The 12,534-nt window shown below is 44.1% G+C and overlaps 1 protein-coding gene across 2 annotated transcripts in view; it reads right to left on the reverse strand.

The window, feature by feature from the left end:
- Nucleotides 1-1,417: 1,417 nt before the first annotated feature.
- Nucleotides 1,418-12,534, reverse strand: part of GDPD1 (glycerophosphodiester phosphodiesterase domain containing 1) — a 109,935-nt gene continuing 98,818 nt past the window's right edge. For both annotated transcript variants that reach the window (XM_088455342.1, XM_088455335.1), the window contains 3 exons: nucleotides 9,987-10,046; nucleotides 8,003-8,054; nucleotides 1,418-3,491 (listed from right to left, as the gene is read on the reverse strand). In XM_088455342.1, coding sequence (XP_088311468.1) covers nucleotides 3,369-3,491; nucleotides 8,003-8,054; nucleotides 9,987-10,046 — 235 coding nt within the window. In that variant the 3' untranslated portion in view covers nucleotides 1,418-3,368. The remainder of the gene's footprint in view (nucleotides 3,492-8,002; nucleotides 8,055-9,986; nucleotides 10,047-12,534) is intronic.

A 12,534-nucleotide genomic window follows, 5' to 3' on the forward strand; every position in this document is an offset into this window, starting at 1 on the left:
CTGACTACCATCTAATGTGGCTCCAGGTCACAAAGAACATGTCATATTCAGCTTGTTCCATGACCACTGTCTGACTATCATCTAATGCGGCTCCATGTCACAAAGAACGTCTCATATTCAGCTTGTTCCATGACTATGAGTTCAGCGTATTAAAAATTCTGCCACAGTCCTCAGATCTTAACCCTACAGAGCACTATGGGGATGTGGTGAGCCGGCAGCTGACTGTAACTGCGTGTTATTATGTCATCGTAGACTACAAATAATTCCGGCAGCTGTGGGGGCAAAACAGAGACATTCCCAGTAACAGAAAGGTGACATATTTTTTATATTTATATATATATATTATGAAAAAAAAGTTTGTGTGCTAACCAGTCCTTGCAGATGATATCACAGCCGATCTAATGTACATACAGCCTCTTAAATCAAGTCAGCATCTTTCCCTTTACACCCGAATTCATGTGTCAGGTAAGGCTATTACTAATAAATAGAAGACCAGAGTGTGCTAGAAGCACCATAGCAGAGAGTGGCACCCCAGGCAGGAAAGAGAAACTGCACGGGTTGTGACAGAGGCAGGGTGCTAGAATGAAGATAGATAGATATATATATATATATATATATGAGAGAGAGAGAGACAGATTGAGAGATGGACACTGCTGCTTTCATTCTTGTCTGTTACCAAAGTCGCGGCTGTGCTACTATGCAAATGCTAATATCAGACTTCCCCTGTGTGTGTGTGTGTGTACAAGCCCTGAGACTCTCATTGTCTCTGACTTGCAAAGAGTCAATATTTTCAGTGTTGACCCTTCTTTTTCAAGACCTCTGCAATTTGCCCTGACATGCTGTCATCAACTTCTGGGCCACATACTGACTTACGGCTGCCCATTCTTGCCTAATCAATGCTTGGAGTTTGTCAGAATTTGTGGGTTTTGTTTGTTCACCCGCCTCTTGAGGATTGAGCACAAGTTCTCAAAAGGAAAGGTGAGTGCTACCATCAGTCCTGTGTCATGCCAACAGTAAAGCATTCTGAGGCCATGTGTGGGGTTGATTGTCAGCTAAGGGAGTGGGATCACTCACAATTTTGCCGAAGAACACAGCCATGAATAAAGAATGGTACCAAATATCCTCTAAGAGCAACTTCTCCCAACCATCCAAGAACAGTTTGGTGATGAGCAATGCCTTTTCCAGCATGATGGAGCACCTTGCCGTAAGGCAAAAGTGATAACTAAGCTCTGGAAACAAAACATCGAAATTTTGGGTCCATGGCCAGGAAACTCCCCAGACCTTAATCCCATTGAGAACCCACAAATTCTGACAAACTCCAAGCATTGATTAGGCAAGAATGGGCGGCCATCAGTCAGTATGTGGCCCAGAAGTTGATTGACAGCATGTCAGGGCGAATTGCAAAGGTCTTGAAAAAGAAGGGTCAACACTGCAAATATTGACTCTTTGCATAAACTTAATGTAATTGACAATAAAAGCCTTTGACACTTATGAAATGCTTGTAATGTTACTTCAGTATACCATAGTAACAACTGACAAATAGGTCTAAAAACACTGAAGCAGCAAACTTTGTGAAAACCAAGACTTGTGTCATTCTCAAAACTTTTGCCCATGGCTGTACATAGTGTACAACTGACTCCAAGCTATTACTCACAGTTATCAGCCATGTTCTACAAAAGGTAGCTAAAAGAGACAGACTGCTGTGATCTCCATGGAGATTACTGACATGATGTTTGGGCATACATTCCATTATGTTCCCCACCCAAAAAATGTAAACTTTATCTCTTTTTTTTCCGCTAAGTTACTGTTATATGTAAATAAATGATTATTATTTTATATTAGCCAACATGTGTGTTAGGTTTAGTGGTCCTTGAAAAACAAAATCAGAGTAAACCTAAATGATCACATCATTTATATAAATGTTCAGTCAGCATTCACTGTATGTCAGAATCGCAGTATTTGCTGTGAATCCCTCTGTATACCGCAGCATAAGAAGAATGGATATGTACTGTGGGATAATGTATGTGGTGGATGCTCTGCACCAGGTCTGGATAACCTGTCTCCAGGTGGTGTGATACTACAAGATGCAGCATGCTTTGCCATATAGCTGGGTATGCTGGAACTTGTAGTTTCACACTACCTGGAGATTACAGATTGTCCAGGCCAGGTCTTCACAGATAAATATTAATGGCTGACTGCCACACATTAAAATTGCACCTTTCAGCTATGTTAGTAAGTAACCATCACAATAAAAACCCAAAAATACATAATTCAAGGGTTCTGAAGCTTCCTACCCCAAAATTATATATACAGTATAGTATGTGCCATTAATTATGTGTATTAAGTACCTGTAAGTAGAGAACCTTTAAGACACATGAAACATTTTTTATAAAATAATAACTTAAGACAGCATGGAAACTTGTGTCTATGGGGGCGATTCAATTGTTTTTTAGGCGTGATAATTAATGAGCGCCCGCCCAGTGTTGCAATTCATTTGTTCTGGGCACTCATTAATTATCGTCCTCTTCGCCGCGGGTTTAGCCATGTAAAAAGACTAAACCCGTCTAATGTTCTTGTTAGCACGCCATAACCAGGGGGTTTCTCGCACATTTCTGCTCGCACCCTCCTGAGGGTGCGAGCAGTAGTGCCGGCTCCGCCAGCTATCGCGCCCTGACGGAGCAACAATTGAATTGCTCCGTTGGGCGTCTTAAAAAAAAAAAGTCGCCGGCACAACATTTCAATAACCCCCTATGAGTTCTGACGCTATTGGCCAATTCAACTGATTGCATCGTACAATAGGAAAGTTCATAAGGCGGCACATCGCGGGCACAGCTATAAAGATCCCTTTGCCGTGCACCACCACAGGGGTGCGCAGTACAATGCACAATATTGCTCTCCCATAATTACCTGCAATGTGACCCCCATGGAACTTTACCACCTTATATCATGAGGTCTTAAAACAGAAATGAACAAGCAAGCACTCCATTACCTGTGCCCATCTTTCCCCCTGCCATGATACTATGAATTAGACATAATCCTAAGCAACATTTTGCAGCTATGACAGTGACAACTAAGAAACACACACAACAAATCAAAATAAAAAAAGGTCTGGTTTTCGGTAATTAAATACTGCGCAATTTCCACAGAGTGTCCATAGGGAAGATGTCGGTTTTCTCCTGAATTTACAGTTTAGTGGTTTCATCCTGATTCTGCTTAGACTATTTACAAATGTAAACTATACAAGATACCCTAAATAAATATGTATAAGTATCTAAGTATTTACTACGCGGCCGTGCATGAGGTATGATGATCTTATTGTACAGTAACATCTCAGGCAGGTGGTGCTCTCGTTAAACCTTTCCCTTGTTTCAATGAGGGTACTTTTCCAGGAATTCCTTAAGTCGGATGGGATAATCCGTCATTACACCGGTGGCGCCCAAATCGAAGGCTCGTTTGTATTCTTCTTCGTTGTTCAACACCCAAATATATACCTAGAAATAAAGAGAAATGTACTGATGATCTACTTTGCTGTAAGGAAAGAAATGCTATTATTTATTTTACGTTGAAAAAACGAGAACAAGTTTTAGTACGGATTATTAATGGGCATCTACTGACCATGGGCTTGATTCAGCAAGAATCCCAGTTGCTAATACGCACGCAATAGGCCGATTGTTGTGTTCTGCATCGCAGTAGGCATGCGCAAACTAGCTATTGCGATCAGGACTACGCACACCCCTCGCAGAGTGATTGACAGGAAGCACAGGTTGTGGGTGGTGACAGGGGGATGGTTAGGGAAACGCAAGCTTGCCAGTGAGTTCGCCACTGCGATGCCCTACGCACCCTGAGGCCTGATAGCGTGCGTTGTTAGCAAATTCTGAGTAAGGTCTGACCTTGTGCAAATGTGCGTGAGGCTGCGATGGTACTCGATTGTACTGATGGTTTCACAGTCTTGATAAACATTACGGATGTGTGTAAGGTAAAGTGGGCGTCCTTATGTTATGCTGCGAGGGAATAGCGATCACAATGGATTAGCATACTATCGCAGTTGAATTGCGTGTGTAATCGCTGTTGCAATTGCAGTTGTGTTCCGTAGTGAATCAGGCCCAATGACCATTTTGAATAAGTAAAATATATCACTACTGAACATTTCCGTTAACTTACTGCACAGTTTGACCACATTTAGTATTAAGATATGATGCACCTCATTTCCAGCATGTTGTGAACACAGAGGCATTTTAATGAACACTGTGGGCCTTATTCAGACCCGGTCGCAAGCGCTGAGCTCCCGCAACCGGGTCGATGTTTGCCCACTGGGCATGCGCATGTCGTAGCCGGCTCCGACGGGCGCTCAGTCGCTACGGGTCTCGCACCAAAGGGGGCAAGCTGCCGATGGTGATTGACAGCTCGCCCCGTTTGGGAGGCGGGCAGGGGGGGTGGCAGGCCAAACGGAGGCGTTCCCGACGGAACGCTTGCCGTTTGGGGGCGGCCGCACTGACATCAGCAATGATGTCAGTGGGGAGCTTCCTGCTCGATCAGAGCAGGAAGCTCCCTGGGGCTTGTGCTTGCCGAGACCCAACCTTAGGGTCTCGTCGCAAGCCCCGATGGTCGCGATGGTCTTGACCATCGCGACCATCACCCTGGTCGTTCGTTAAGCTGTGGGTGGTAACCCACAGCTTAGCTAGCGACCAGGAGGCTGCAGCACCTCCCACCTATCTGATGGCGGTAGAGACAGCGTTCTGCCAATGCACAGAAGGCGCAAAAGACTCCTGCACAGTGCCAGGGTAATTGTCATTTCCTGCCGCCATCTTTTAGAAGATGTCTCCAGCAGCGACATCATTCTGGTGATAAGTATAGGGGGAGTGCTGCATGGCACAGTGTAAGTCTGTTCTGTTTTCAGACATCGCGACCACAAGATAAGATATCTTAACATAACAGCAGTGAATATATGGATTTATGTTGCAGACACCCAAACACAAGCCACTGTCACCAGAGCATTTTCTTGTATGTTTCCTGGGACTTTTTTGAAGTTTGATTTATTGAACCAGTAACAGAACCATTAATGCATCTATCCATTTTTGAGGGATAAACCAATATTCATGAGAAAGCAGACCACTAATTCACTCAGAATAACTGACAAGCCACTGTCTTATGGTAAGTTGATAGGTGATATTCTCCAGTGAAGCACAGAATGTGTGCACGAGCGTAGGAGACTGGTGCACCAAACTCATTGGTCATATGTGGTCATATTAATCTTTAATTAGACTCATTTACCCTGGTAGTGACCTCAGAGTTTATTACATTTTAGACTTGTTGAGTCGCAAGTAATGTGGTTGCAATTCCAAGCGCCTCCAGAGACTCAAAGTCCTATGCGAATATCTACCAGTATTCTAAGTCGGGCATATCTAGGCGACCGCTCAGCCAGCAGCCCTCTGGCCGTGAGAGCAGCCATCATTAGTAACGGCACTTATACCCTACGCATACTTCCCTACTCTCCCGGAACCTGCAGCAGACTTCTGATTTTTCGGTAGCCCCGGAAGAGTAGGCACTTTTCCCGCATCCTGCCCACTTTCTAGTGAAGCAGCACTTCCTAGTGAAGTGGGCAGCATGAGAAGAATTTTACCATGGTTCCGCAATCCGTCGGGAGGGGGAGGGGCTTAATGATGCAATTCTATGCTAATCACGTCATTTGGCTCTGCCCCTATTCAAATATTTGCGATTCTCAACATTTTGTCACGACCTAATGACGCGATAGTCTGGCCCCGCCCCCATCACTGCCCAATTCTCCCAGGAACAAGACTTCAAATGTTGGCAAGTATGATGTTACGCCACTCTTGGTACAGAAGATGCGACTGAAAATGGCGTGCACTGTACATACGCAGAATACGTCGCTACTCTGACTATATGCAATACAGTTGTCTTACGTGCGAACCATGTAACGCCTATTCCCCCATTTGTGAGAAGCGACAGAGATGGGCCTGACAAAGAATCGCTTGTAGCTGCTTTAAGTTGCGTATATCGGATGTGATGTTTGCGCAATTTGCTAAAAATTGGGAGATGCGGCCACATTAAGACTGTGGGTCTGATTCAGACCCGGTCGCAAGTGCTGAGCGCTCACAACCGGGTCGATGGTGGCCCACAGCGCATGCACATGACGGAGCCGGCTCCGTCATGCGCATGCGCAAGACCTGGCTAGCGACGGGCACTCCGTTGCTCCAGGTCTCGCAAATAAGGGGGCGAGCTGTTGATGTTGAGTGACAGCTCGCCCCCTTTGGTGGGCGGGCCGGGGGGGTGGCTGCCCAAACGCCTGTTGTTTGGGGGAGGCCCCACTGACATCACGAGTGATGTCAGTGGAGAGATTCCGGCTCTGTTAGAGCCGAAATCTCTCTGGGCCTTGCGGCCACGATGGTCTTGACCATCGCGACCATCATCATGGCCACTTGCTGTAGCTGTGGGTGGTCACCCACTGCTATGCGAGCGGCCAGGAGGCCGTTCTAAAAATAAAACAAAACCCGGCCCTGATTCAGAGCGAGCGCTCTGTCAGAGTGACCGGGTCTGAATCAGGCCCTGTGTGCAAATGTGTGTTTCCTACATTCAATGAGGAATCTGTATGCTTTGTCTTTTCCTGACAGACTCATCATTCTCAGAATGTCAAACCAGTCACCATATACGTACAGAAGTGTCCACATACATCTATCCTCTATGCGCTACATGTTGTGCCACATAACGCGAGAGCTCTGTGTGCCTTGGTAGCGCCGAGTGTCTTTCGAGCAACTTTTTACCTTCTAATGGGGTAGATGTATGAAGCTCTGGGAAGTGATAAACGACAAACCAATCAGCTCCCAACTGTCATTTGTCAAACACAGCCTATAACATAAGAGTTGGAAGCTGAGTGGCTGGTGGTTTATCACTTTCTACTTTATCACTTACCAGAGCTTCATACATCTGCCCCAATGTGTCTTATTCACACAGTGATGTGAATAGCAAGCACAAGCAGCTTCTGCTGCTTAAAATGATATGCAGCATGTTCTGTGTGCACCAGTGGGTGTATCTGCATGTGAAATGCTACGTTACAGTGTCAGCGGCTGTAACACTGTAACGTAACATTTCGCATGCAGATACACCTGCAAACGCACAGACAACATAGGAATGCTGCATATCATTGTAATCAGCAGAAGCTGCTTGTGCTATCTATTAGCATCACTGTGTGAATAAGACACATTTTAAGGTAAAACTCGCACTAAAAGATGCTCGGCACTACTGAGTCACCCCTCGGCATGGAGCGATTAGAAGGGCTGTTTAACGTGCCAGGAGGCTAGATGTCTGAGGTCACATCTGTATTTGGAATTATAATGCTTAATACCTTTTATTTGTGTTAGGTTGTAACTGCATATGATGTATCCAGAACACACTTGAAACGACAGATGACTATTAATGTACCTCTTCCATACTTCATAAACAAATAATGTCAAGTGAATAATCCATACATATCTGTATAAAGCGGTTATATAATGTTGTGATCACTGAAGACCGTTGTAGGATCTTTAACTGAAAGGTTCAGGGAAAAATATACTGCACTTTTCTATAATAATAATAATAATAATAATTTTATTTTGCATTCTATTAACTGTAAAATAAAGTGTGGTACACATTAGGCGATATATTGGACACTATTGCTCAGTATGTACCCTCAATTGCGCGTTCACATGCATCTTTAGTGATGTCATCCTGTCTGATGTGCTGCACGTCAGATGGGAAGATGTCAATGACGGTGGCATGCAGGACGGAAGGGTATACTGCGCGGTCGTACACTGGATCGTGCAGTGTGTACGGCTGCCCGATATATCCATACATTGGGCGTCGGATCGGCTGGGATAGACATCGTTCTCATGTGTACACCCAGCCTAAGGCTGATGCCTGCTACATTGTAATTAAAGATTGCAGTAGCCCCCACCTTTGTGACGTTCTGATTTTATGGTATGTATGTAGATTCATCACACTGTACCTGAATTCCTCGTGCTTTCAGATGCTGAAATAGAGCCTTTCTCATTATTAATCTGAAACAAAAATAGTAACATTAATATCAGCTCCTGTGACATTTTAGAGCCTTTAGTCTGAACATTCCTGAGAGATCTTTGTTGAACAGAAAGCCCTATATAGTAAAAACATACTGTAAATATTATACTATGCAGGGATTGTATATGTGGGAGTGCGTAAGGTGTCTGACATATCCAGTAAGCAATTTCATCCCTGTATATGTTTGTTTGCACCATTGTTTTATTTCTCACTTGTCTACCATGGATACTACCATATATATACTTTTTAATAAATAAAATGATATATTCACTAAACGGCAGATTTTCTGGCATGGGAATTAAGAGTGTGATAGTATTACATGTGACACCAGGAGGGTTTTGCATTTAAACTTACTGCTGCCACCAGGCTGCGACTGTGAAAATATCACTTTATGGTAGATGCCTCATATGTAAAATAACGTATCTTGTATAGTACACTGGAGACATTCTGTTTTATTCTCTATATCCTGTATCTCAATTTTCTCAGTACCATTACTTTCATTTAAAATCCTAAATGCCGTGCGGTGGAAGGAGCTCTTAGTATGCTCTTATCCTATATGCACATATTGTATGCAGGGCCGCAACTAGGGGGGGGCTAGAGGTGCACGTGCACTAGGTGCCGGAATGCAGGGGGTGAAAAAGTGCTGACTCGCGGTGGCTTGGGGGCTGCAGATTCAGAAAATGACCATCCGAAAATGGCCGCCGCCAAGTAGGAGACAGATGCTAGAGGTCCTTACTGGACCTCTAGTGTCTGTCTCCTCCTTGGCGGCGGCCATTTTTGATTGGCTGTTTTCAGCAGATTCCATGCCGACTAGCCTTCTGTTAGGCCAGCGCAATGCACACAGCGTTCCCGGTAGTGCCGGGAGAAGATGCTGAAAGCTGCAACGAGCATAAAACCCCGTGGAAACGAGCATGAAACCCCCTGGCAACGAGCATGAAACCCCATGGCAATAAGTATGAAACTCCCTGGCAAGGAGCATGAAAACCCCAGGCGAGCATAAACCCCATGGCAACGAGAGTGTAAGCCCTGGCAATGAGCATAAACCCCATGGCAACAAGCATTAAACCCCCTGCCAAAGAGCATGTAACCCCTGGCAACAAGCATGGAACCCCTGGTAATGAGCAAAACTCCCTGACAACGGGCAAAAACCCCTGACAACGAGCAGGTAATTTTAAAGTAAGAAGCCTTACTGTGGGGCATAAAATGGTGTCGGGGAAATATGTAAGTGGCACTTTGGTATTAGGCATTACAGTGTGTGGCATAATGTGTAATGGGCATTATGGTGTGTGGAATAATGTAAGTCACTATACCAGGGACGTCTCAGTAGTGTACTGCCTTATGGAGGAGCAAGGACAAAATCCAGGTATGGGAAGGGAGGGGGCGCAAAATTACTGCCTTGCACCGGGTGACAGATATCCTAGTTTCGGCCCTGCTGTATGGTGCCTGCTTCTCCCTAGTCCTGGGTGCAGCTGTCCAAGTACTTAGAACCTATTTTGTTGTTCTACTACCCTCTGCTGCATGTGACTCCTGGGTCTGTTACCAGCTCACATTCACGTATATCTGCAGCTGACCTCACTGTGTATTTGTGGTCATCTTGGAAGAAAAAATAAGAGACATGAAGGACATTGTTCCCTACGGTAATGCCAAACTTCAGTGTGCTGGGTACGGTTTTATTTCAGCACCTGGAAGTCTGGAACATTAGAGTGCAGGAGAGTTTTACATATGAACCTACAGCGGCTCGTACTGCACAGGTTTTACCTCTGACCTTGCAAGTTACGTGTATTGCATGATGTGTATGTATTTATGTATGTATGAGTGTGTCTGTGTGTCTTGATGCTACTGAATGAAGTTGGACATCACTACATTAGATTGCACATCTGGTATGTGATAGAAACAATGGAAGCACAGCTTACGCATCTGCCAACCACACAACAAACTTGTGACTTCTGCTCATTTTCGAGGCGTCCTTAAGTCTGCAGAAAAGAAAAACATAATTTGAAAATGACCATTTGCCGACCACTCCGTCTATCTGTAAGTAATTATCTCACAGTATCATTATTTGTTTCAGTCTACATTGTATCTGATGCTACACCTGTATTATAGTACATGGGCATCTATGTCACTCAGTCAGTATTCTGCTTACTGCTAGTGAATGATTTCCAAATTAATAACTATATTTTACTACAACTGAAATGCCCAATTTATGTTTTGATACATGCAATCTACAATATAAATATGCCATTCTGCTAAAGTAGTATATATTACATATGTACAGATGTGTCCATATACATCTTACCTCCGTGCACTACAAGGCGCGTTAAACATAACGCGTGAGCGCTGCGTGACTCGGTAGTGCAGAGTATCATTTTGTGCAGCTTTTTGGCGTCAAATGCGTCTTATTCGCAAAGTGATGTGAATATGACACATACGCGGCATGCCTATATTCTGTGCGCGATTGCCGGTGTACCTGCATTACACTGTCACAGCCGCTGACACTGTAACGTAGCGTTTTGCATGCAGATACAGCCACACTTACACACAGAATATAGGAATGCCGCATATCATCTTAATCAGCAGAAGATGCTTATGCGGTCCATTTGCATCACTTTGCGAATAAGACGCATTTCACAGTAAGTCACACCAAAAGACGCTCGGCGCCACAGAGTTGCACAGTGCTTGCACGTTATGTTTAACACGACTTGTAGCGCACAGAGGTAAGAAGTATGTCGACACATCTGTGTGTGTGTGTGTGTGTGTGTGTGTGTGTGTGTGTGTGTGTGTGTGTGTGTGTGTGTATATATATAGTACCAGTCAAAAGTTTGGACACACCTTCTCATTCAATGGTTTTTGTTTATTTAAATTATTTTCAACATAGTAGATTAATACTGAAGACATCAAAACTATGAAAGAACACATATGGAATTATGTTGTAAACAAAAAAGTGTTGAATCAAAATATGTTTTACATTTTAGATTCCTCAAAGTAGCCCCCTTTTGCTTTGATGCCAGCTTTGCACACTCTTGGCATTCTCTCTATCAGCTTCATGAGGTAGTCTCCTGGAATGGTTTTGAATTAACAGGTGTGCCTTGTCAAGAGTCAATCTGTGGAATTACATGCCTTCTTAATGTGTTTGAGACCATCAGTTGTGTTGTGCAGTAGGGTTAGTACACAGTGGACATCACTATTTGACTACTGTTGTAATCCATATTATGGCACCAACCACTCAACTCAGTAAAGAGAAACGACAGTCCATCATTACTTTAAGACATGAAGGTCAGTCAATATGGAAATTTTCAAGAACTTTAAATGTACCCTCAAGTGCAGTTGCAAAAACCATCAAACGCTATTATGAAACTGGCTCTCATGAGGACCGCCCCAGGAAAGGAAGACCAAGAGTTACCTCTGCTGCAGAGGATAAGTTCATTAGAGTTACCAGCCTCAGAAACCGCAACTTAACAGCACCTCAGATTAGAGACCACATAAAGTCTTCACAGAGTTCAAGTAGCAGACAAATCTCAACATCAACTGTTCAGAGGAGACTGCGTGAATCAGGCCGTCATGGTCGTATTGCTGCGAAGAAGCCACTACTGAGGATGAACAACAAGAAGAAGAGAATTGTTTGGGCCAAGAAACACAAGGAATGGACATTAGACCAGTGGAAATCTGTACTTTGGTCTGATGAGTCCAAATTTGAGATTTTTTGTTCCAACCGCCGTGTCTTTGTGAGACGCAGAGAAGGTGAGTGGATAGTTTCTGCATGTGTTGTTCCCACTGTGAAGCATGGAGGAGGAGGTGTGATGGTGTGGGGGTGCTTTGCCGGTGACACTGTCGGTGATTTATTCAAAATTCAAGGCACACTTAACCAGCATGGCTACCACAGCATTCTGCAGCGCCATGCCATCCGATCTGGTTTGCGTTTACTGGGGCCATCACTTGTTTTTCAACAAGACAATGACCCCAAACACACCTCAAGGCTATGTAAGGGCTACTTGACCAAGAAGGAAAGTGATGGAGTGCTGCGTCAGATGACCTGGCCTCCACAATCACCCGACCTAAACCCAATTGAGCTGGTTTGGGATGATTTGGACCGCAGAGTGAAGCAAAAGCAGCCAACAAGTGCTCAGCACCTCTGGGAACTCCTTCAAGACTGTTGGAAATCCATTCCAGGAGACTACCTCATGAAGCTGATTGAGAGAAAGCCAAGAGTGTGCAAAGTGGTCATCCAAGCAAAAGTGGGTTACTTTGAGGAATCTAAAATATAAAACATATTTTGATTTGTTTAACACTTTTTCGTTTACAACGATTCCATATGTGTTCTTTCATAGTTTTTATGTCTTCAGTATTAATCTACTATGTTGAAAATAATTGAAATACACAAAAACCATTGAATGAGAAGGTGTGTCCAAACTTGACTGGTACTGTATATAAACCCACTTAGTGGCACACCTAATATTAAGTACA

Source organism: Taudactylus pleione, unplaced genomic scaffold (assembly GCF_031769625.1).
Source record: "Taudactylus pleione unplaced genomic scaffold, aTauple2 ptg000040l, whole genome shotgun sequence".
Taxonomy (NCBI): Eukaryota; Metazoa; Chordata; class Amphibia; order Anura; family Myobatrachidae; genus Taudactylus; species Taudactylus pleione.